This window comes from Chiloscyllium plagiosum, unplaced genomic scaffold, assembly GCF_037043375.1.
Source record: "Chiloscyllium plagiosum isolate Xiang-an unplaced genomic scaffold, Cpla_swu_hap1 HiC_scaffold_15, whole genome shotgun sequence".
Lineage (NCBI taxonomy): Eukaryota > Metazoa > Chordata > Chondrichthyes > Orectolobiformes > Hemiscylliidae > Chiloscyllium > Chiloscyllium plagiosum.
This window is the reverse complement of record NW_028270153.1, coordinates 28,321,470-28,348,771: the sequence shown is the minus strand read 5'-3', so window position 1 is coordinate 28,348,771 and position 27,302 is coordinate 28,321,470. Positions and strand designations below refer to the sequence as shown.

General features: G+C 39.9%; 1 protein-coding gene across 7 annotated transcripts in view; it reads right to left on the bottom strand.

Moving 5' to 3' along the window:
- Nucleotides 1-27,302, bottom strand: part of ptprt (protein tyrosine phosphatase receptor type T) — a 1,424,809-nt gene that overhangs the window by 405,700 nt on the left and 991,807 nt on the right. For all 7 annotated transcript variants that reach the window (XM_043710562.2, XM_043710557.2, XM_043710558.2 and 4 more), the window contains one exon: nt 5,766-6,039. In XM_043710562.2, coding sequence (XP_043566497.1) covers nt 5,766-6,039 — 274 coding nt within the window. The remainder of the gene's footprint in view (nt 1-5,765; nt 6,040-27,302) is intronic.

Below are 27,302 nucleotides of genomic sequence, written 5' to 3'. Positions count from 1 at the left end.
GCCTGCTTAGTTTCACTGCTGACAAAATCTAGATACTGTTGAACTATGGATAGGACAAAAGGAGCACCAAAGATTGAAGAACAGTAGGAGAGAAATGCATTCCTAAAAGAGAAGTGACAACAGTTCAACAACAAAAAAAATTAATAGGTAAACATATTAATAAATGTTACAAATAGTTAAAGAACACCTTTGGAAAGTAAAAGTTAAAGCAGAACTTATTGTGATTATAGGTATTTTGTACAGTGCTTATTCACATTAAACAACTGCACTCAGAGACAGGAGAAAATAATGTGGAGGCTTGTGATACTGGCAAAATGAAATGCAAGGTCGAAAAGGATATCCTGTTAAACAAAAGAGTAAACTGACTCAAGCATGGAAAATACAAGTGAAAATCCTAGGAATTAAAAGAAAACCCAGCAAATTTGACTTTTGTTGGCAAATAGCTGAAGACACGCCCTCATCCTTTTGTAAGGAAAACAATGCTAATGTTTCTTGATAAACTTTGCTTTATTGCCATGATCTTTGCTGTGCTGCAGAACTGGCCTCAAACCTGGTTTAATTCATTTAAGATGTCTTGCTACCTGCTTCTTTCAGTTTGGGCAAATATCAGGAAAAGAAATCAATCCAAGAATTGTGTCCTTAGGTCAATTCAGATATTTTTCAGAACTTGTTCACAACCTAGAGTATTGTGCCATATCCTGAATTACAATCACTTTTTTGCTCCTGTGTGAAAACTAATCTATAATCTTTCAAACAGCCACCTTTTTAAAAATTCCATCTTATTTTGTTGATGGTACAGCAAGATTTTATGTTAATAATGTGATTGCATGGTGTAGTGTTCAGTGGTTCAATTATTGTGTTTAATTATGTGAGCCAGTTCAGTCTTGGTGCTCACTGTGCTTGGTTAAGTGCAGCTGCGGGCTCAAGAAAAGTCAACAAACAACCATTAGAGCTAGAAACCAGAGCTGAAGCATGAAATACCCATTTTATGTAAATAAAACCCATTGTCTAACTTGTGTCACCTCCCTACAGTTATGCAATATGAAACCTGCAACACATAGTAACACAATGACACAGTAAATTAGTACTTTTTTTTTAACTGCAAAAAGACTCAATTTGCAGGATTGAAGTTTTCGCTCTCCCAATCCCAATCACCCACCCTGACACTATGGCAAGACACAACATCAAACTCAGTAGCTAGAGAGGGGGAAGAAGTGCAGATTTGTCAATATTCTTCATATCCTATGTAAAAATTAAAAATGCTGGGATTTAGAAACACTGGGATAAAGCTTACAACTTCAAAGTCTCAGCCAAAGTTTGTGAAACAGGACAGAATATCAGGAATTTAGGCCTGGAGTTTAGGCTATCTTATTCATTTCTCATGGTATTAACTGCAATTGATGAGGATATTGAATGAATAGCAGATGAGTAGCATTCCTGGAAGTAAATCAAAGAATGGATTCTGCACCCTACACTGTTGTCATAGTAGCAGAAATTGTCTGTATCTGGCTGGCAATCATCACTTAACCTACGGTTGATAAATATTGAAACTAGGACATAAATTCACAGAATTTATATGTATAATGGAAAGCCAGCTTGAAGTGAGCAGAGGCTGGAGAGTGGACAACAACACAACAGTCCTGATTGTCAAACCTGTGCTTCTGCCAAGCGAGAAATGTACAACTTTTACTTTCAAATACTAAAAGACAACCAAACAAGCCTTTTAGTTTTCCAGGATGGGCATTAAAACAAACACAGAATTTGTTGAGGCAAATGGGACTGTAACAATTCATCAATTTCAGGCATATTTGCATATCAATTACAAGTTGATGCCTTGCTGAATGCATTAACCTCAGAAACAAGTTAATGGTACACAAAACATCAGAAGGGATAAAATGGCAAAGGTGAAAGAATTGACTTAATCCTTCTGATGAACTTCCCTTTTGTGTAATTTCCACCTGGTGACTGGCTTAGATCTTTTGTGATGCAGAAATCACTTTGGGATGCATTGCTTCACTCTTATACCTTCCTGCACCCAGTCCCAGCTCCTCAATTCCAATACAGGCTTTCTCAGAAATGTACAGTTCCATGAAGAACTTCACTGCAGCACTGGAGAGTCAGGGTGAAGGGAGGTGACAATCCCCCCCCCCCCCCCACCTCCTTTTGAGCAGCACTTTATATGTCCAGTGTGAATGTTTGAAAATGGGCACATGGATGAAGAAATAAATAAGCAGCATGGTAGTGTGGCTAGATGGGTAAAGTAAGTGGTTAAGTGGTTAGAGTGGCAGGTGGGTAGGATGGGTGAGTGAGTAAGTGGGTCAGGGGTACATGGGCTGAGTCATGTGGGGTTGTCTCATCTCGACTTCTCGGGTTAGTTTGGAAGGAGGATTCGGATAGTGGGGGCTAGTCAGATGGCACCGCCTCGAACTCAGCACCGCCTTCCTAACCTGCAATCTTCTTCCTGACCTCTCTGCCCCCACCCCACTCCGGCCTATCACCCTCACCTTGACCTCCCTCCACCTATCGCAATTCCAACGCCCCTCCCCCAAGTCCCTCCTCCCTACCTTTTATCTTAGCCTGCTGGACACACTTTCCTCATTCCTGAAAAAGGGCTTATGCCCGAAACGCCGATTCTCCTGTTCCTTGGATGCTGCCTGACCTGCTGCGCTTTTCCAGCAACACATTTTCAGCGCTAGTCAGATGGCACCAGGGTTGTGTGTGTGGGGGGGGGGGGGGGGGGGGAGATTGTCTGCTGATAATGCAGTCAGTGCTGTAATACAATTGGCTAGGGCAGTGGTCAGGTGGTGGAGATTAGTCAGATCTCGGCTGGGTGAGAAGGGATGGGGAGGGGTTGGGGGTGGGGGAAGGGTGGTAAAAGTAGTTAAAGAACTGAGGTGTAATCAGTCAGAGTGAGTGAGGTTTCAGTTGAATAATTACTCAGAAGTTAGGCTGAGTGTCTTCTGGCTAACATTTCCCGAATTATTATCCAGGTAAGCCCACAGAACAGCTTGAGGTCTCCGATTCTAGCTCAGAGTTGGTGATTTTTGCAAAAGACCTCAGGGAGTTGTGGGATTGCTTATTGGGTATTTCTGGGTATTTCTTTTGGTGGCCAGCGCAGTGGGACTTGTACAGCTTCCTGATATGCATCTCCAATAAGAGGCCAGAACATCTTAACCTTAAGTGTTGTGGGACTATTAATCTCAATGCCTGGACTAATGATGGAGATATCCTACCAGGGAGCTTCAGAATTTAAACTCAGTCAAATCAAGATAAAATTATCCTCAAGTTAATATTAGCAATGGCAGCCATTACTGGGGGTCATCACAATGGTAATATTACCATCCATCTACCCAATTGTCTGAAAAACACTGTCAATTAATGAGTGCCCTTTAAGGAAGAAAAGCTGTCCTAACTCTATACGGATCCAAACCCACTGAAATGCAGCTGACTCTTCACTGACCTCCAAAATGATCTAGCCCACCTGTTAAATTAACTGAGACTCCAGCTATGGTAAAGGCATGGCAAGAATGGTCATTCCTGCAAAGTCTCCTTTATTAACATCTTAACACCAATGCTGGGAAAGCAGTCTCAAAGAATAGGCAAGAAACAGCCTGACATTGTCATACATACACAATTACAAATATTTCATCAATGGCCCAGATTATTTCTTTCCAACTTGACAGACACATTAGAGAATTGGGTAACATTGGAAGATGTGGCCCTGGACACCCTCAAATTGACTCTGGAGCCTGTGAAGTCACATAACATCAAGTCAAAAGGAAACCTCCTGCTGATTAATAACTATTATCCCTACCCAGTTCATGAATCAATGTCTCTCCATGTTGAACATCATGTGGAATACACACTGACGGTAGCAAAGGCACAGAATGTACTTTGGTTGGTGGGCGGGTTGGGAGGATAGACTTCAATGTCCCTCCAGTAATGACTGAATGAGTAGAGTCCCGAAATCTGTCAGACTGGACCTCTGGCAGGTGATGAAGGAACCAACAGAAGGAAATGCCTACTTGGCCTCACCCTCACAATGCAACTGTCCATGACAGTATTGGTAGGAATGACCACATAGTCCTTGGTCAGGGGAAGTCCTATTTTCACACTGAGGATGTGCTCCATTGTGTTACTACTATGATAAATGCATTAAATTCAAAGCAGATTTGGAGCTAAAAATTGGGCATCAATGACCATGTTTTAGGTCTTCAACAACAATTGTATTGCATTCAATCGTGACCTTTAAACTTGACAGCCTGACGTGTCCTTCAGTCTACTGCTTCCATCAAGTCAGGGGATCAACTCTGATTCATTGATCATAGAAGAACATGCCAATGAGAAGCACCGTATAAAAATGAAGTTTAGCACATGACAACACGTAAATTGAATAGTGGAGGCAGCATGCAAAAGACAGAGCTAAGTGATCAGAAAACAACAGATCAGATCAAAGTTCTGCTGCCATGTCACATCTATTCATGAACGGTAGTGGTAAAATGGAAAGTTTATTGAAGGAGACTTCAAGAACAGCCTTATCTTTACCGAAAGTAGAATGCAGTATATGACTACAAAAGACAAGTTGAACGGTCCTCAATCAAAAGCACTAAGTTAATCTTCATTACAGCTTTTGCTTGAGTTTACATCTATTACACAGCCATGCCACTAACATTTCAACATAAGCCATGAGTGTTAAAATAACCTCTGCATGATCTGCACCACATCGAAAATTCATTTCCTACACTACTGGCACACCATAGCTACAATGTGTAATTACTGTAAGACAGACCATTATAATTTGTCAAGGGTCTTTCAATGGCACCTCCAAAACAAACAAACTTTATCAACTTAAAGTACTAGGGCAGGAGGTGCATGGAAACAGCATCACCCCTCCAAACCACCAACCACCCTTAACAGGACTGATATCATCATTCCTTCACATGGTCAAAATGCTGAAATTCTTCATCTAGTAGCACCCTGGATGTACCTACAACACAAGTTGCTGCAGCTCAAGAAAGTGCCTCAACACTACTTTATCAAGGACAGTTAAGGGACAGGCATTAATTGCTGGCATTGATAGTGATGTCATGAATGAACAAAAGAAATGAAAATTCCTCTTGGTGCCAGTTAATTTTGAACTCTTCATCATGTATATTTCTTTGAGTGTATTAGAGCTTTTATTTTCAATGACAAAGGCAGTAATTACTACCTTCACTGCCTGGGCATTAATCTGGAAGAAATGACTCACCTGTCTGCTTTGGAACTCTCCTGATATTCTTCTCATTGATTTGAACTGGATAAAAATCAGCCGGGCTTTACAATGGGCAGGCGATTAGCCCTGCCAGAACATTGCTCAGGAAATGGAGATGAAAATTAGTCTCCAAATTGCCCACTTACTGTATGAAACCATGTCAATTTCTTTAAATTGATGCTCATGATTGAAGGAGCATGATCTCTGTTCAATTCACTCTATGTACATTTTACTAATTGTCTTATAGGATTATTCTTGCAACAACATTTTGCCTTTCCAGTAGTCGGCAGTTAAAATAACTTTACAGATAATATGAGTACCATGGCCAAAATGAGATTTGTAAGTAGATGACAAAAGAGCTTAAGCTGTCTTATAAATTTTAAAATTTACTTTTTCTGAATATTGGAATTGTTGTAGATGATAATCTATATTCCAACTGTTCAGCAGTGTGAAATGAACATTTCTAATGTATTCCTATTTTTGTAGCTCTCTTTCAGGATCAAACAGTACCTACCCCATTAGCTTGGCTGAGTGCTTGAAAATATATGCTGTAGCTTTTCAGTGGGGACAATGGCGGATTCCAATAGCCATTGTATGTTTTGTTATCTCCAACAGTAAATGGCTGAGTCATAGGAAGGTTCACAGGTCTCAGCTCTGCAGCAGTATAATGCAGTGAATCAAATACAGAAGCATTCTTGTAGCTGACTGGGACAGGAAAACAGTCAATCATATCTGCTGCTCTCCTGGCCTTTTGTAAGCGTTCTTCCTTAACGACTAGTTGATAGGCACTGTAAGAAAACAGAAGGAAATTGCTTTTAAAATACTTGGAAGAATGCAGAATTTTAGTTTGAATATAATGTTGCAATTTACATGTTGTTGCTAATACCTGCCCACTACCTGCAGTCCTGATGCCAACAGGGGACTATTTACATTAGCTCTATCCTTGCTCAGTTGAACTCCTGTAATCCCAATAGCTCCCATTTAAAAGTCTGACCCCTTTGTGCATTTCCTTGCACAATTCCATCCCTTTTTTTATTTTTCTATCCCCTTCTTAGCTTTCAGTCTTCTCTGCCATAACAACTCTCCAGTTTAGAAGGACAGTTTACAAGTGGTTGCTGATAGTGGCAGGGAGAAAGAGAGTGTGGCAAATCAAAGATTTCTTGTAGCACTTTAATCAGCTCATTTTTGACCACAAGAAAACCTTAGAAAATTAAAGAAATAAACCTTGCCTTGTTTTGTAGTGTCTTTTGCCTTCCAGTATTGTTTCTTTTCCCCCAGTTGACTTGGTGCTTTGAAGGTCTCCCAAAACCAAGGCTACACTGCTCGTGATGTCATTTGACTCTGATTTGCCCATGTAAAATGAACTGCTGCATGCTTGTGATGTCCTACGCATGCCTCATATAAAAGTCATAATAATGTGTGGGATGGAGGTTGGGGGGCTCTATTTTGTGATGGGGTAGGAACGTCGTAGCCATCTCACCAACCCCCTCACCATTATCATTCCTGATTAGGGTCATGATTAAATTCTTACCATTACACTCCAGAAGTCTAACATTGCTTTACTCGACAAATAGTATAATCCTAATCCTGGAAATTGATTTGTACCAACTCTAAACTGAGCACAATTACAACATTTAAAAGACACTTGGACAGGTATATGGATAGTAAAGGTTTAGAAAGATATGGGCCAAATGCCGGCAAATTGGACGAGTTCAGTTGAGAGTTCCTGGGTGGAATGGATGAGCTGGGCTGAGGGGTCTGTTTCTGTGCTGTATGATTCCATGTCCCCAAACTTGCATTGTAGGTTGCACCCTATAGTATGTGCATTTATAAAAAAGATTTATTTTGATAAAACTAAGCAGATTAATAGGGTAATATGACACAATGATAGAAAGATTTTGAAAAATATGAGAGTGAATAGTTAGAAGCAGACGCAGTCATTCAGGTATCAAAAATGAGAGTCTGTCAATAAAATTATGATAAAAGTTTCCAAATCAAATCAATAAAAGTGATTTAGAACAAAAGGCACAAGCAATGTCTTCATTGAGATCCCCAAGGTTGTAAAGTTCACTTTGGGGTGAGTGAGGTTGAAAGTATTCAAGGTTAGATGGCATAAATGGATGAAGGAACAGAGGTAAAGGTTTGATTTAACAAATAATATAAATGTGATTAAGGACAAGTTGCTTAAATGTAAAATTAATAAACTGAAACATGGGTGAAATGGCTTATTGTATTGTTCTAACTCCTATGTACAGCAAATTGAAATAGAATTAGAGGACTGACATTTTTACATTCAAAGGCAGCTTCTGCCCTTTTGAAGAATATTTTAAATGGAAATCTTCCATGATAATTTGAAGATCATCAACTGCACAGCTTTTGCAAGCCAAACATAACAGGAGGTGGAATCTTGGGCAGCCAATGGGGGTTTTGCCAACTGGCAGCACAGCTGGTGAGACACTTGAGTTAGCTCCTTTGCAAAGGCCTGATCAGGCATTTTAATGCTCAGCAGAAGGCCATTCCATCAAGGACCCCACGGCAATAAGAAGTTGGCAGCTCTTTTGCTCAGTAGAGAGACGGTTGCTACTGCGTGAACAAGAATAACTGGAGGCCCAGAATTATGGTGCAACCCAGGCAACACGCAAGCATTGGATGACTTTGCAGAGTCATGGGTAGGATTGGATAGGGGTGGTGTAGGAGGAGCCAGCAGCAAGGACAGTGAGTAGCTCTAATCAGGCCCTGCCTTCCCCAGGTCAGGTCCCCCTGATCAGTCACTGAGTGCTTTTGAAGGAGATGGCAAGCAGCCTGCACAGGTTTACTTGTTATGTATGTTGAGTAGCTACAGGCTTCTGGCACTGGATTAATACCAGATACTGTGGAATGAGGCCCTTAAGTCGTCATGAACTGAAGCAGGGTAAGAAGGTTAACTGCAGAATTTCCAGCCTGGAAATAGACATGGTGAAGGAGGGAAGGCACTGCGGTATGCAATTTTCAGCCTCCCAACCAATTTAATACCCTCACAGTCCTCAAACATACCACTGTACAAGGAAGAAGCTTTTGGCCTGGGAGTCATAGTCATAGGGAGCTCGGAAACAGATCCTTCAGTTCTCTTATTAAATTTTCAAATTAACCTGCGACAACTTCTTATGGGGATGACACAGTTTCTAATGTATTGTCGCTGGATTGTTAATCCAGAGACTGAGGTAATGTTCTTCGGACCTGAGTTCAAGTCCTGCCATGGTGGAATTTGAATTCAATTAAAAAAATATAGAATTATATGTTTAATGATGTCCATGAAAATATTGTCAATTGGAAAAAAATTGGAAAAAGGAAAAATAATTTGGTTCACTAATGCCCTTTAGGGAAGGAAGCTTCCATCCTTATCTGGTCTTGCCTACATGTAATTCCAGACCCATTGCAATGCACTTGCATCTTAACTGCCCTCTTGGCAAATAGGGATGGGAGATAAATGCTGGCCTAGTCAGTGGTGTCCTCATCCTTTAACTGAATTTTAAATAATACATCCGATAGCAAACGTTAATCCCTTGTGCTTTTCAGAAGATTTTGTTGAAACTTGTACATAGCTTGGGCATTTTTGCCCACTGTGACAATTGCTTTTGAATGATATGATGGAAGCATACTTAGAATAATATGACTACATTTTTCTGACAATACATAAATTATATTTGGACAGTGCTAAAGACCAAGTTCATCTTAAAAACATTGAAAAATGATCAGGCAGAGACAAGAGCTGACCAATTCAAGCATTCCCTTTACCTTCTTTAATATAAACATCAATTACACTTCATTAAGTTACTCATCCAGAAGGAATTGCAGAAAATATTATATCATTTTCTTTAAAGGTATAACTTTAATCTAAAAATCTGAATAACAAAATAAATCAGATTTTACTTAATAATGTAACGCAGGTAAAAAAGTCAAAATAAAGATTGCTTTCATTTAACAAAAAATCTATCATAGACATACTGTGAGGACAAATTGGATGCCGAGCAAGCATTGAATGGTTGCTTAATATTCCTGAGATAATGAAATTCAATTACAAATGATTCAATTTAAATTGAGTTTGAATCAGAATTCTGAATGGGACATTAGTCCAAAATCTAATCAGTAAAATATAGGTTATGCAGAATAAGTTGTTGTAAATGTTCTCTTTAGAGAGTTGTTTTTTGAGCTAACTTGTATAATTTGTACCATGTTGACACCATTCGAAGCACATGAATTTGAGACTTTCACTGCTACCACTAAATGGAAGGTGACAACATTTTCATTCTTCTGAGTTTAGCTTTCACCTTAATGCTTATCCACTTAATAAACTGAGCCATCATGCAGATAACATTTTAAAAAATCACATTACTTTGGGAGAATTAAGTTTCATTCAAATTAGTTATGCAGTCTAGTGTTGGGGTGTCATGTTACAGCTGTACATGACATTGGTGAGGACACGTTTGGAGCACTGCGCAGAATTCTGGTCCTTCTGCTACAGGAAGGTTGTTATTAAAATGGAAAGGGTGCACAAAAGATTTGCAAGGATGTTACTGGGACTGGACAATTTGAGCTAGAGCATCTGCAGTCCTTGTTTTTACCCAATTTAAGCAAGAGGGAGAGTCTGAATGAGCTGAGACCTTATAGAGGTTTATAAAACTATAAGGCATAGGTTTAAGATGAGAAAGGGAAGATATAGAGTCATACAGATGTATAGCATCGAAACAGACTCTTCGGTCCAACCCGTCCATGCCGACCAGATATCCCAACCCAATCTAGTCCCACCTGCCAGCGCCTGGCCCATATCCCTCCAAACCCTTTCTATTCATATACCCATCCAAATGCCTCTTAAATGTTGCAATTGTACCAGCCTCCACCACATCCTCTGGCAGCTCATTCCATACACGTACCACCCTCTGCGTGAAAAAGTTGCCCCTTAGATCTCTTTTATATATTTCCCCTCTCACCCTAAACCTATGCCCTCTAGTTCTGGACTCCCCGACCCCAGGGAAAAGACTTTGTCTATTTATCCTATCCATGCCCCTCATAATTTTGTAAACCTCTATAAGGTCACCCCTCAGCCTCCGACGTTCCATGGAAAACAGCTCCAGCCTGTTCAGCTTCTCCCAAAAGCTCAGATCCTCCAGCTCTGGAGACATCCTTGTAAATCTTTTCTGAACCCTTTCAAATTTCACAACATCTTTCCGATAGGAAGGAAACCAGAATTGCACGCAATATTCCAACAGTGGCCTAACCAATGTCCTGTACAGCTGCAACATGACCTCCCAACTCCTGTACTCAATATTCTAACCAATAAAGGAAAGCATACCAAACGCCTTCTTCACTATCCTATCTACCTGCGACTCCACTTTCAAGGAGCTATGAACCTGCACTCCAAGGTCTCTTTGTTCAGCAACACTCCCTAGGACATTACCATTAAGTGTATAAGTCCTGCTAAGATTTGCTTTCCCAAAATGCAGCACCTCACATTTATCTGAATTAAACTCCATCTGCCACTTCTCAGCCCATTGGCCCATCTGATCCAGATCCTGTTGTAATATGAGGTAACCCTCTTCGCTGTCCACTTCACCTCCAATTTTGGTGTCATCTGCAAACTTACTAATTGTACCTCTTATGCTCGCATCCAAATCATTTATGTAAATGACAAAAAGTAGAGGGCCCAGCACCGATCTTTGTGGCACTCCACTGTCACAGGCCTCCAGTCTGAAAAACAACCCTCCACCAGCACCCTCTGTCTTCTACCTTTGAGCCAGTTCTGTGTCCAAATGGCTAGTTCTCCCTGTATTCCATGAGGTCTAACCTTGCTAATCAGTCTCCCAAGGGGAACCTTGTTGAACGCCTTACTGAAGTCCATATAGATCACATCTACTGCTCTGCCCTCATCAATCTTCTATGTTACTTCTTCAAAAAACTCAATCAAGTTTGTGAGACATGATTTCCCACGCACAAAGCCATGTTGACTATCCCGAATCAGTCCTTGCCTTTCCAAATACATGTACATCCTGTCTCTCAGGATTCCCTCCAACAACTTGCCTACCACTGAGGTCAGGCTCACCGGTCTATAGTTCCCTGGTTTGTCTTTACCGCCTTTCTTAAAAAGTGGCACCACGTTTGCCAATCTCCAGTCTTCCGACACCTCACCTGTGACTATCGATGATACAAATATCTCAGCAAGAGGCCCAGCAATCACTTCTCTAGCTTCCCACAGAGTTCTCGGGTACACCTGATCAGGTCCTGGGGATTTATCTACCTTTAACCGTTTCAAGACATCCAGCACCTCCTCCTCTGCAATCTGGACATTTTGCAAGATGTTACCATCTATTACCCTACAGTCTATATCTTCCATATCCTTTTCCACAGTAAATACTGATGCAAAATATTCATTTAGTATCTCCCCCATTTTCTGTGGCTCCACACAAAGGCTGCCTTGCTGATCTTTGAGGGGCCCTATTCTCTCCCTAGTTACCCTTTTGTCCTTAATATATTTGTAAAACCCCTTTGGATTCTCCTTAATTCTATTTGCCAAAGCTATCTCATGTCCCCGTTTTGCCCTCCTGATTTCCCTCTTAAGTATACTCCTACTTTCTTTATACTCTTCTAAGGATTCACTCGATCTATTCTTTCTGTATCTGGCATATACTTCCTTCTTTTTCCTAACCAAACCCTCAATTTCTTTAGTCATCCAGCATTCCCTATACCTACCAGCCTTCCCTTTCACCCTGACAGGAATATACTTTCTCTGGATTCTTGTTATCTCATTTCTGAAGGCTTCCCATTTTCCAGCCCTCCCTTTACCTGAGAACATCTGCCTCCAATCAGCTTTCGAAAGTTCTTGCCTAATACCGTCAAATTGGCCTTTCTCCAATTTAGAACTTCAACTTTTAGATCTGGTCTATCCTTTTCCATCACTATTTTAAAACAAATAGAATTATGGTCGCTGGTCCCAAAGTGCTCCCCCACTGACACCTCAGTCACCTGCCCTGCCTTATTTCCCAAGAGTAGGTCAAGTTTTGCACCTTCTCTAGTAGGTACATCCACATACTGAATCAGAAAATTGTCTTGTACACACTTAAGAAATTCCTCTCCATCTAAACCTTTAACACTATGGCAGTCCCAGTCAATGTTTGGAAAGTTAAAATCCCCTACCATAACTACCCTATTATTCTTACAGATAGCTGAGATCTCCTTACAAGTTTGTTTCTCAATTTCCCTCTGACTATTGGGGGGTCTATAATACAATCCCAATAAGGTGATCATTCTTTTCTTATTTCTCAGTTCCACCCAAATAACTTCCCTGGATGCATTTCCGGGATTATCCTCTCTCAGCACAGCTGTATTGCTATCCCTTATCAAAAATGCCACTCCCCCTCCTCTCTTGCCCCCCCTTTCTATCCTTCCTGTTGCATTTGTATCCTGGAAAATTCAGCTGCCTGTCCTGCCCATCCCTGAGTCATGTCTCCGTAATTGCTATGATATCCCAGTCCCATGTTCCTTACCATGCCCTGAGTTCATCTGCCTTCCCTGTTAGGCCCCTTGCATTGAAATAAATGCAGTTTAATTTATTAGTCCTATCTTGTCCCTGCCTGCCCTGACTGTTTGACTCACTTCTGTTCTCAGCTGTACCCATCTCAGATTGATCTGTTTCCTCACTATCTCCCTGTGTCACATTCCCCCCACCTTACTAGTTTAAATCCTCCCAAGCAGTTCTAGCAAATTTCCCTGCCAGTATATTAGTCCCCTTCCAATTTAGGTGCAATCCGTTCTTCTTGTACAGGTCACTTCTACCCCAAAAGAGATTCCAATGATTCAAAAATGTGAATCCTTCTCCCATATACCAGCTCCTCAGCCATGCATTCATCTGCTCTGTCCTCCTGTTCCTGCCCTCACTAGCTCGTAGCACTGGGAGTAATCCAGACATTTCTACCCTTGAGGACCTCCTTTTTAAATTTCTACCTAACTCTCTGTAATCTCCCTTCAGAGTCTCTATCTTTTCCCTTCCAATGTTGTTGGTTCCAATTTGGACAATGACCTCCTGCTGGCCCCTCTCCCCCGTGAGAACATTCTGCACCCTCTCTGAGACATCCTTGATCCTGGCACCAGGGAAACAACACACCATTCTGCTTTTTCTCTGCTGGCCACAGAAACATCTGTCTGTACCTCTGACTACAGAATCCCCTAACACAATTGATCTCTTGGAAGCCGACGTACCCCTCGTTGCATTAGAGCCAGTCTCAATACATAAAAAGGACCAGAGAAGCAAATTTTTCACAGAGAAGGTGGTGCATGTATGGAACAAACTGCCAGAGGAAGTGATAAAAGTGGGTACCATTACAACATTTAAATGACATTTGGACTGATATACAAGAACAGGAATGGTTTAGAGGAATATGGACGAAACAAAGGGACCAGTTCAGTTTGGGCTACTGGATTGGCATGGGCGCGTTGGATGGAAGGGTTTTTTACGTATTGTATGACTCCAAAAGTAGTCTATTTAGTATAAGCAAATCACTGTACAAAAAGATCAATTAATGTGCCGTATTTTTATACTGTTTACTTAGAAACAAAAATATACGAGAAATAGGCTATTCCAACCTTTGAGCCTGCTCCACCATTCACTATAATCACAGCTAATCATCTAACTCAAGATTCCAGGTATGGTCTCACTGAGGCCTTGTATAATCGCAGCAAGACATCACTGCTTGGTGTTGATGGATTAGATTGGCATTGCATCCTCAGCATATTGTTAAAGAACCAATAAAAATAGTTAGGTCTTGACAATGTCCTTTTACTTGTTCTGTTTTAGCTGTGCTCCAGGAAGGTCCAAAAACAACACTTCTGTTGAATCTGGGATAGAAGGGTTGACTGCTGGAGTCAACTGCATGATTTTTATTTGATTGTGTTTTTTTTCCACTCTGTTGGTAAAAATGCATTGCCATAAATAAAATGCGGTCACAAACAAGAATTACTTCTTTTGAAGAGTCAAAACTGCTATTAAACAGGCCCTACAACACTTATGATTTTGGTATTATTACACAAATCAAAAATTGGAGGCTTTTGATCCATATAGGGATCACAATATTCTTCAAATTCTAACAAATTGAAATAGCAGCACCATGTTAGTCTATAAGATTATCATAGAGTTAAGTTTCAACTTGGGAAGTGACGAAACAGTAATAAATTATCTAAATCTGTCATAACCATCTGTTTCTTTCTGCCTCAAATGTTTACCCTCCTCTTAAATGTATCCATATAGTTCACTTCAAACACTCCATGGCATTTTCATGACTTTTAGAATGAGGACATTTCATCTGAATTGTCTATTAGATTTCTTGGCGACTATCTCATATTGATGGCATCAAGATGTTTTCTTCCCAACATGAGAAAACATTGTCTCTGTATACACCCTGTCAAAACCTTTCATAATTTAAAAAAAACTTATTAGGTCAGTACTCAACATTTTTTCAAAAGAATGACGACTCACCGTATCAATCCTTCCCTGATATTAGTATCCATGCATTTCTATTAATTCTCTCTGCACCATCTCCAGTAACTTTGTACATTATAATATGGCACCTAAAACTGCGTGGAGTACTCTAAGTGTAGTCCAACCAAAGTTCAATGCAGGTTTAATGGAACTTGTCGATTTTTCAGTTCCATCACTCTCGCAATAACTCGTACTTGGTTTGCAGATAGTTTTGCGAACCTCTAATGCAGGTGGAAAAGATAAAAATAAACCTCACAACTGAGCTCAGAGAGATCCCTTACCTCCTTGCTGCTCCCCTTTTTCTCATGATCAATCTCTTGCTCCTGATTACCTGCCTTTCCTGTTTGAAAAAGCTCTACCCCACCCCAAGTCCATGACCTAGATGAGGAAAATCAAATCATTGTCGCTCTGTCTCTTCAGTAAAGTTCTTCCATTGTGATGGAATGTTGGGTTTTCCAAATTGATCATATAAAATGCCTTCAAGATGCCTTCAAGCTTATCTGCAATTTAGTTAGTCAGGAGTGGGAAATATGAAGTATGCAGATTGGCCCTGGTAGAAATTAGACCAGAAGAAATCATAAGTTATAGGAGCAGAAATTAGGTCATTCAGCCCATTGAGTCTGCTCCGTTTTCTCCCCATAACCCTTGATCCCCTTGATACTCAAGAACCTATCTATCTCAGTCTTAAATATACTCAATGACCTGGCATCCACAGCTTTCTGTTGCAATAAATTCTGTAGATTCACCACTCTCTGGCTGAAGAAGTGTTTTCTTATCTCCATTCTAAAAGGTCTTCCCTTTACTCTAAGTCTATGGACTCAGGTCCTAGTCTCTCCGGCCAATGGAAGCATCTTCCCAACATCTACTCTGTCCAGGCCATTCAGTATTATGTATATTTCAATTAGATCCTCCCTCATCCTTCTAAACTCCATCGAGTATAGTCCCAGGGTCCTCAAACATTTGTCATATGTTAAGCTTTTATTCCTGGGACCATTCTCGTGAACCTCCTGTGAACACGCTCCAAGGCCAGTACATTCTTCCTGAGATATGGGTCCCAAAACTGCGCACAATACTCCAAATCAGGCCAGTACTCTGGTCTGATCTGAGCTTTATAGAGTCTCAAAATACAATCCTACTTTTATATTCAAATCCTCTCAAAATAAATGCCATCATTGCATTTGCCTTCCAAACTACTGACTCAACCTGCAAGTTTACCGTGAAAGAATCCTGGACTAGAACTCCCAACCTCCAACTTAGTAGAGTAGCTTCGAGTAGTAGGTATAAGGGAAAAGGATGGCTGTAGGGGGCATTGCTTCATAACAAGTGGTAGCTGGGCTATAAGTAGCCATAGGTGGAGTGCATGAGGTGGCATTAGCATGTATGGTGAAGCATGGTGAGTATGTGTATGTGTGTGAGAGGGTGTGAGGAATGAGGGTTGAAGGCTGTTACTTAGTTTACAGCCTTTAAAATAAAATTTTTGAAAAAATGCCAGTGCATCATGGCAGCTCTTGCACCCAGCCAGCTTCCTGATTGTTGTTTTTACAGTCATCCAACATGGCTCCCAGACTTTCACCCCTACTCGGAAAATTCAGGCCTCTGTCTCTAAACCTAAGGAAGGATACGTTTGCTTTGGAGGCTGTGCAGTAGAGGTTCACCAGTTTGTTTTCTGAGATGAGAGAATTGTCTTATGATATGAAGCTGAATGAATTAAGTCTATGTTTCATGGGATTTGGAAGAATAAAAAATAATTGCATTGAGGCATACTAGGTTTGAAGGGGCTATATAGGTTAGGCACTGGCTTGCTGTTTCTTCAAGTGGAGGAAACATAAGTAGAATGCAGGGTCACCATCTCTTAATAAGAGGGAGACAAGAAAGACTTTCTTCATTCAAAGAGCTGTATATACTCGGAACTCGGAGAAAGTGAGGACTGCAGATGCTGGACATCAAAGTCAAGGGCATGGTGCTGGAAAAGCACAGCAGATCAGTCAGCTTCCTAGGAGCAGGAGAATCGATGTTTCAGACAAAAGCCCTTCATTGGGAACTGTCTAGTCCAGTGTTTTGTGGATGCTCTGTTGTACCTATTTCTGGCTGAGATAGACTGACATTTGATCTATCAGGGAATAAAGGATATGGGCACCAGCCAAGCAGGTGGATTCAAGGCCAAAGTTTCAGCCATGTTTCGATTAGAAGGTGGACAAAGCTCAAGTGACTATAAGGCCTACTCCTGCCCCTTTTTCATATTTGCTTGTGGAATATCTAACTTAGCAGGTTTAGTCATGGCAATGTTTGGGTTAATTCCCGATCAAGAAAAATAACAGATTTACTCCAATTGGTTTCTCTGGATTTTGTTTTAAATGCTCAAATTCAGAAACAAGTAGGAGCCAAAAATCAGAGGATCCAGTTATTTGTTGCTGTTTTACTGTGCCTTAATTAAAATTATTGATGTTTGTATGGCTAAAGCTGCCTTCCATTTTTTAACTTTTCCTTCTGAATTACTTTACACCAATTTAATTCAAGCTGGTTCTTCTGCCATTCTGTTGACTGATCTTTGGAACCGCACTGTTTCAACAATCATTAACAGGAGAATAGACACCAGTCTTAATAGGTACTTCCTTTTATATTCAGAACAATGCTGCCTTGATTCTTTAAATTCTATTTATCACTAATAAAATAATTAGCAATAAATCTTAAATGCTATAATTACAAAGGTAGTCTTTACTACTAATTGACCATGCTGTGTGTTTCTTATATGCATTAGACTTATAAGGCATGGATAACCCAGTTTCCCAGTTACATTAAAATTACTATCCATTTATATTCAACAGTATGGAATGTTGCCACATCCATGAAAGTAAATTGTTATGCCTGAGCGTGGAAATGTACACTGCCTCTCTAGTTCCACTACTCCTCTACTCACAGCATAAATTTAAAGAGAAGCAAAATACTGTGAATGTTAGAAGACTGAAATGAAAACAGAAATGCTTGAGAAATTCAGCAGGTCAGGCAGTACCTGGAAGAGAGAAAAACAAAGTTGTCGTTTCAAATCTGATATAACTCCTCATCTTCCGAAGAATCATAATGGATTTTAAACACTAACTCAGTTTCTTTCTCCACAGATGCTATCAGACTTGCTGAGCTTTTCAGCATAAATTGAATTGCTTTACCCAGTTACAATATGGTCGGTAATATTCTATCCCTCTGTTAAGTTTAGAATATGAAGTGACATCAACCAGGCTTTTTTTAAACAAACAATACAATTAGCGATTTATTGTGAAAACTGGAATTCATTAATGTTGTGTAGGTGTAGAAGAGAGTTAAAGGCTCACAGAACTACCTGACAGCACCAAATGTTCTGAACAAGATACAATATAACCTTTTGGTTCAGCAGCTAGGGTAGCTGGTTCCCTGGAGACAAAAACATATTTGAATGCAGCCAATCAGTTTAAATTATACCCCAAAAAATACCAAACTCCAACCAAGTTTGAATTTAGTATATTGACAATATTAAAAGCCAATGACACAATCCGATGCTTTTGGGATATAAGACTGGGAAATATTGAACAGTTGAGGGAGAACTGCCAAGGCACCAACACATGCAGACTGCCCACAGAATAGCTCTCGTAAAGGTACCTTTATCAATCAGTGACCTGTGACACAGAAGTCCCCAAGTAGAAAAGAAGACAGAGGAAGATATAAAGAGAAGATTTGACAGCTGGCTGGTTTTAAAATTTGAATTTTTTGTAAATCTTAATCGGAGGGTGTTTTATCGGACTAGTATTGTAAAAGGGGAAGGTAAAAGATAGGGTAGAGAAAAGAATTGTAAATAATTATTAGTTAATTATTCTCTGATATACTTTAAGAAATAAAGTTGTTAATTTTTACTTTAAATAGTGACCTTTGGGATAGTTCTTGGCCTCTCAAATTTTCACAGATTACCGCACGGGGTAAATCTTTTCTGAGTTGCTGGTTTAAAATAGCAGAGGGAGTTACCCCACGTCGTAATAGTTAACAAAGATGCAAAGCTGGTAACACATAGATCGGAATATTCAGGTGCAAGTGTTTGTCCTTTTAAACAAACACAGACACGTGCAAATATAATCAATAAAGGTGAAGATTTTTCACTTTTGCCTTTCAATTTAGTTCAGAGATTAACTTGGAAAAAAAGCACTTTAGCCAATAATTTTTATTTTTGAAGGAGGAAAGGATGAGGGCATAATGTGTTCAAGATGGCTATCAGATGTCACTGGGGTCGTCAAATACCATTCGTTCAGAATAGACACTGGATAGCTTCTTTCTCTCACAGGCTGGATCACAATGGAGCTCAAAACATTTTCTAAAAGAAATCTATTAACTGCAGGTACTTTTCCAGTATATCCAGCAGTTTGCTAAAGACATGTGACTTCCATTAAATCTGGCAGCTCTACAGGCCTGGTTGCTCTGGTTAGCTCAAACCATGCGAGTTCTATTCAGAGTCATTAAAAAATGTCCCAATGCCCTTTTAGTGATCCCTTTCAAGCATCAGTAGCTAAATGAACCATTGTCATTTAATATGAATCCTCAAAAGAAAATTAATAATTAAGCATCTTCATGTAGAACGTATGATATTATACTACCCTGCATTCACAGATTTGTTGTAATCTTCATGTTATAGAAAGGTATGAATCTGTGATTGCATTACTAGCACAAGATTAGCTCTTATAGCAATCAAAATTTAGGTTGCAAACTGAAACTTTTTAAACTTGTTTTCTCTATTCTAAATTCACAACACAAACAAAAACAATGGCAGAGCAGATAGTTCAACATCTCAAAGAAAAAGACAGGCTAATGTTTTAGATGAGAAATTCAGGGTGCAGATGACTGATGACCATTTGATTTGATCATTCTCATAATTAACAATAAACTGTACTTGAGAAGTGTCTTTGACATTAAAATAAATTGAAAGGTACTTCACAGAGATTTAAGGTAATACAGGTACGGTTAGAAGGAGATGTGTTTGAAGGCTGTTATCAAAGGAAGGAAAGTTGGGAGGTTTGGATTACTGGAGATGAAGATTACATACCTGAAGGTCCAAGGTAGCAAATGCAGGAAAACAAAATCAGAGGGAGATGTCCAAGGGTGTCACAGTTCAAACAAGTGAGTGTTTAGGAGAGGTATTATCAGGTTGGAGGAAATGCAGAATTTTATGTAGAGTTCCCAGGGAAGCACAGAAAGATAAACATTTGCTGCAGAAAGATCTGCAACTCAACACAATACACCTCTCAGTCAGCACAAAAATTGCTTGTCTTCCAGTTGCACAAGAGGTGCAATAGGGGGAGGACACTGTCTACTGCCTTTCAGCCATAGTATGCCAAGGGACTGGAAAGTGTGTAGAATTCTTCAGTTGTATGTCTGGCATAGAAAGTAGACTGTGAATATCAAAAGTATTGAGATTTTTTTAAGGCTCCTTGTAGTGGAGTACATTATTTCAAGAAAGTTCAAATCTTTTGCATTTTTCATAATTTTCAATTCAAAATGATTTGTTCTCAGGCTGTATACCTAAAGTGGAGTATATATTTTATATATTAATAGTATTACAATTGTATCCAGGCACAAAAGTGTGGGACATGAAGTATGGAGATACGTTTAATTTAATTGCAGTTTTGTAATTTTCAAGTCAAAATGTTTAACGATGTACTTTTACAAATTTTAGGAATAAGGTATGATTCTGGAAAAAATATAGAGATGACAGCAATGTGAAACATAAACCCAAGGATTTGAACCTTAAACTTGAGTTGCTGCAGGATATGGGGGTAGCTCAGCAAAGAATGGGTAAGAGAGACTGGTTCAGCAATATTGGGCAGCAGTTTCAAATGAACAGAAGCTTACAAAGATAGATTGTGTGAGATTGGCAAAGGAGAGCAAGAGCATTGATTACTTTCAACTCACTCAAATATCAGGTAGCCAAAACTCAGTATGCACATCTGTCACTCCATTCATATCCATGGCCTGCTTAATAAAAAAAAAAGCGCTCTTGTAAATGGCTGAACTACACTTGCCAACCCCAAAGCCCTGGGGTCAAATCCTTCACAAAACCTGACAAGCCAGCTAGCTTAATATTGGAGCCAGACACTCAGTCAGCAAGCTTCAGCAGCAGACTCATTTGGTGCTCAAACCTTGACTACAATACAAAAATCAGATCCAGAAACTCTCTGGGAACTCAAGATGGTGGCTTTGGTTTGGCAGGCTGGACATTCCACTAACAATGCTTCTGTTTTGAGCAAAAGCTGAAGATTGCTTTTATGACTTTGAAAGGTATGACATAGGTGATGATTTCAGGTAGGCACCAAGAATGTGAATGGCATGTCTTTATTGGAAAAAATGACTAAGTAAGTAGCTAGGAGTCAGTGGCAAAGGAGCTAACATTGTAATGAGAATCAAAAGACGCGTCTTTACTCTTTCAAATATTACTTGGAACAAATCATGGCTTAGAGACATACAGCACAGAAAAAAGCCTTTCGATCCATGAATTCTGTGATGACCTATCTGTACTAATCCCACTTTCCAGCATTTCGCTCATACCCTTGAGTGTTATGGCATTTTAAGTACTTATCTACATACCTTGTAAAGGTTTCCCACATCAGGCAGAACATTCAGATTCCTATCATACTGTGGATGGAAAATACTTTCTTCAAATTGCCTCTAAACATTCTGCCTTTCAGTTTAAAACTATACCCCCTTGATACTGACCCTTCAATTAAGGGAAACAGCTGTCTTCTATCTACCACGTCTATGCTCCTCATAATCTATATACTTCAATCAAGTCTACCCTCAATCTTCTTTGCTCTGAAGAAAATAATCCAAATCTATCAATAGCTAAGATGCTCCATACCAAACAACATCCTGGTGAATCTTCTCTGCATCCTCTCCAGTTCAATCACATCCTTCCTATTGTGTGGTGACCAGACTGCACACAATACTCCACCTGTGACCTAACCAAAGGTTTGTGCAGTCCCAACATAACCCTCCCTGCTCGTATAACCTTTGTTTGGTATAAGACAGGATTTTAGATCAGTGCAGGAACAATAATGTTGTTACCCAAGGTGCTGGAAAGATTGAGTTCAGCACGCAAAGAATATGAATAATATCTGGCAACAACATCAGGACTGGGTAAAGCTCACAAACGGATAAAGGAGCAGTGGCAGGAAGAATCCTTGACAGAAGCTTGTGGTTGAGGAGAGGAGTATTCTAGTTATGATCATACAGATAGCCTTGAAACTAAACAAGCACAGTTGAAAAGGACAATAATAGAAAGTTACTGGAGGAGTAGGATGTGATCAGCTGCACTAAAAGCTACAATGAGGTCAAGAAGAATGCAATGACATAATGCTCTTTGTAGATTTTACTTGTAAAGACATTGGCAACTGGCAACTGCACTTAAAAAATGCAGAGTACATATGTGCAGTGCTAGAATAAAGAACACGTACATGAAAATTCATAATATTGCAAAGGACAACATTGTTGTCAGTCCTGTGTGATGGGTTACAGGTTTTCTGGATTTTATAAAGGAATTGTTCAAATAAGATGAATTTAGCACTGCAAGCAAGAAAGAAAAGTAGGCAAAACAAGAATCATTGGAAACTGCCCATGTCCTACCTTGCATCATCTCATACCCATTGCCCCATGCTTGTTGATCGACATAGGCTCCCAGCTAAGCAACATGCAAATTTTAAAATTCTCATCCTTGATTTCAAATTTCTCTATCTCCTCTTTCTGTGATCTCCTCCAACTTCACAGTCCTCCAAGGTCATTACGCTCACTGAATGATCCCTGTATTTACGTAATTCTTACCTCTGAATCACCTGTAATTTTAATTGATCAATTATTAATGGCTGTGCCTCAATTTCCCAGGTATTAAGCTCTGGAACTTTCTTACTAAGCTTCTCCACTCTTACACATTCCTTTCTCCTTTAAGACACTTCTTAAAACCTACTGCTTTCTGTCATCTGACCAACTTAAGCTTCATTGGACACTACATTATATTAAAGGCATCACATAAATACAAGTTGTTGAGTTACACATTCCCAATGTTTGGTGGCTATCTTAGAACATAGAACAAAACAGCGCAGAACAGGCCTTTCGGCCCTCGATGTTGTGCCGACCTGTGAACTATTCTTTTGAGAGTTTCATGGAGTGTTTCACACTGTGGGTCATAACAGCTTTTCTCATGCTGTTTTCCATTTCTCACCTCATTAGAGTTACTTCCAGGCTGTATGATGCCATTCTTGTTCTAACATGCAGCAGGAGAGGTGGAAGTGCTCACTGCTTCTGGGAACCTGCACCATTCATAGTACTGGTGCTGTATTTAAACATGAGCTGTGTAACAATTCAAAACTGCAAAGCCAGGAACAGGCTTCTACACTCTGCGGCAAGACCATTTTGGGGAAGGACATGTTCCAAAAAGGGAAGTTGGAACCCCTCTTTAAGGAAGGGCCCAGAGATTATTGTGGACAGACTGGTGGAGAGGAGATAAATTGTCTTTCTATGGATCAAATGAGGCCACAGCACCAGACCAAGCTAGTCTGGACTCAGAAAGCAACCTGGCACAGTTCCATTTTGTGCACCAAGAGAAATGCCAAGCAGTGCAAGAAGATCAATGAGGGTAAAAGCCTCTATCCTTTCTCTGCTTTGTCATACTCAAACCTTGATACTACACAACAGGCATCATTAAGGCAAACAGTCTTCAACTCACACTACTGCATGTGATATTCCCATTCTGTGGCTCTCACCAACTTCATTCTCCTAAACTATGAAATCTTTTTGCCCTCTGTGTTTCCTACTCGATCAGGCCACATCACCCCAACTGCTGTTCCTGCACCACCACTGACAGTTCTTCCTGCCATTTTAATTCCATTCAATCCCTCCTTTCATCTCATTGCATAAAAACTGTCAAAGGGATTTAGAAAGGTAGTGGAATGGCCAACATTTGTCTACTCACTCCCTATGAAGAGGAGATCCTTACAATTGTTGGAGAGGATCAGTTGGACTAATCCACCATTTTTATCACTACTGTGTTGGCCCTGGCATGTATGTATCTCAAAGTGTCTATGGACAGATTAAGAGCTGCCAATGGAAAGCTAGCTCCAGCAGAATGTTCAGTGGTTGTCAGAAATGCAGATCTGCATTCTATCATTTTAGCCATTGGCCCTCAGCATCAGCAGCTAGAGTGAGTCAAGAACCTTGACCTCAGTCCCAGACTGCCAGGCCCCTTCATTTCCATTCAGCCTGTGATCCCAAACCCTATAGATATTGCTACCAAGGAGAGCATTCAGGTGGCAGCCTATCAACATGTCTGGGCCCTTGAGCCATAAATGTCTCTGGGATCATCCACCCAAATTATCAAGGCCATCGCTTTTTACTGCAAAGCAGGCTCCCTCCAGCCAACTGCAGAGCTAGGACTACAATCTGTGGTCGCACATTGAGTTATAGGAGGGCAAGAGAAAAGATGCTCACAGGTACATAGATGGCACATCATTGTAAATACACACATCTGTAAATGTTTGTGCATTTTCAATCATCCGATCAAATATCATTTTCTATGTACATTTTAGTTACAATGCTACCATATAAGAGTTAAGCAGCCTCTCATATTATCCCAAAGAGGAAAGCTATATTGGTGAAGTATTGCTCATCTCAGAGAAGCATCCTGGACCGCAGCAGATTTTATGGATCCTTCAAACCTTATGCTCAGGAGTGCAGTCAACACTGACTGCTTCAATGAGGAGATCACTGAAGTTATGGGTAATGTGCACACCTTGTCATAGTGGTTTGCTTCCACCCATGTTCCACACTTAACAGCCTTGTGTATGTGATGCCATGAGCCTTCATGATTGCTCACTTCTCTGGAGACATAGATTCATTCTACCTACGTGCTCAACATGGAAGCACACACACATTCATGTATGGATGATGACCAATACACAACAACTGTCCAAACCCTAGCTTACTGCACAAACATATACACTCTGTCACAGACTAAATCAAAATGAAATGTACTCCATCCACTGTGAGTACGTTGACAATCATTTCTTTTCTTATTTCACAGCTGAGGTTTGGTCGAAGATGGCCCGCTATCCAGTTTTCACTCCTGTGAATGACTTTCAGGCTCTGTCTGATCGTCTAGGTTCTCCCCTCCCCTTTATGTATTTCTTTGTGTTTGCTGACCCTGTTGTCAGCATTCAGTTCTCAAGTTTATGAACAGCTCGCTTTAATGATTTCCTCACATATACACTCACCCAGTGTCTCTTGGTTCCTCCACTCCTTTTGTTTTGTACAAACTCTCTGTGTTCTTTGGACCAAAGTTTATCGTCTCAAAGTTCTTCACATGAAACACTTCATCTGCCTCCTGTGAGCCCACTCCACTAACTTGTCAATGCCCTTTTGAACTTCTGTACTGTCCTCCCCACAGTTTACAATCCTCCCAGGGTTTATGTAATCTGCCAACTATGAGATTGTTCCTTGCACACCAAAATCTAGCTCTTTAATGTAAATCAGGAAATTTGGGGTCCCAGTACTCACCCCTTTGGGAACTCCACTACAATGTCCCGTTTATTCCATGGCGTATAACTTTCCTGAAAGATCTGCTGTGAAATTTCAGCTCAGATATATTTGGAAAGAAGGAGGTGGCTGAGCAGAGAGAAAAGCATAGAGAGCTGATTTTGCCAGTAAACTGGGCAGAAAAGGGATTGAAAATTACCAACTATTAAAAGATGAGTAAAAAGACAGCTTACAGCAACTTACTATTTCAGAGATTAATGAGTAAATGGTGTAGTTTTGTAGTTTCAACCCTTGAGGGTGAATCACCAAGAAGACATAGGTATTCCCTGCTAACTGAAAGAAATCTGAATAGGATTTTCGCTTTTACGAAAAAGGCAAAATTTTTCTGATATAAATTAATGCTTCTTCGCTTTACACCTTTTTGGCTTTTGGATAGTGGGGGGGATACCTCTGCAGGAATTGCTTCACTAGCTTTGTGAAACTCCTGAATATCTGAATATAAATGTTAATAGACATTCAGATTTGGGGGTGTTGAGGGGGGGTCTGCAAAAAAATCAACTGTGCTAACCTACATGGTCAAATCTGTCCCCTGTCAAGCAATTCACTCTAATCCAAAAAAAAATCAGTCCAGCATATTATTTTATCCAAACAGCTTTATTTGTCATACAAATAATTTCCCCAAGATTGAGATCGAAATCATGCTGTGCAACATGAGTAACAAATGCATTAATGTGCTTTTTCTGTCATTCTTCTGCCGACTATTTCAACAAAGGTTGAACCAGGGTTAATACCTTTCGCTGAAATGAAAATTTAATGTGAACACACAATGTATTTGTTAATAACATTCACCAGATGATTTTAGCTCAGACGTTTGTTGATGCAATGTTATTGTATTTACTTTTCTTACAATGTTAAATCCAAATATATTGATGATTTTTTTTGTTGCTATTCACCCACAATTTGTAATGACACAAATTGAGCATTTCAAAAACTAAGTGTTAGAATTTAATTTTGATGGAGACTGCAATTGTCTCTGGGAGCTAAAAACAATGATTTAGCTCATCCACATATTTGGAATAAGCCATCATCTTTAGTTTTGACATTCAGATTGAGCAGGAATGAACCAGGGTAAGCACGAATACTGTGAGCAGCCAAGCATCGATATAAATTTAAACAAGGCTACAAATGTTGTAGAGGAATCTACTTGCCCCTTCTCCTTCTTTCTTATGTCATTTTCTAAGCTAAGGACCAGTCTTTTGAAATGTTCAATTGTCCAAGGTCTCGAGAGTATAAATAAATAATTCTTTACTCCTCATTCTGTTGCTGCTGAGATTACATAACAGATTGGGGCAATAAACAACTACTGACCTCCAAATTAACTTCACTTTAGAAGATATAGCATTCCAGCAGTCTCGATCTAATATACCTTCTAGTCTGAGTCTATTGTGGTCAATTATTGCTAGGCATTATAAAATACTAAAAGAGTACAGATCACACAGTGGTGCAGCACTTCGGTGATCTATCATAGGTTGGCTCAGAGTTCATGAAAGCAAGAGTCTTCCTTTCAACGGAGCAGTAAAGAGAAAAGATCAATTCAGTCCATGGCACTCTTAATTTCTCTAATGTCCAATGATCAGTGCCATGAGCAGAAACCTTCAAGAAATTTAATTTACCTGGCTAGAAATAACACTTAAGTTGAGGGGAGTCAAAAACAGGTGAAAGGAAGAAGTAGGGACAGCTAATGAAGTTTAAAAAGCCTGGAAGCAGAAAAGATAATTTACTCTTTGCATGACATTTCTAAGTGAGCAGCACAACAAACATGGTCAGAAAGCTTCACGTAAGGAACCAGTGATACTTAACATTAGTCAAGATTTCCTCTCCACAATTCAGCTCGATGATATCATTTGCTTGTTCATGAATTTTGCTGTCCTGATGTGCAGTGGAATCTCTTAAAAAGTCAAATTGTTGCTGTTTTCTATGACACAAAGCAACTGAAGCGAACAATGCAAAACG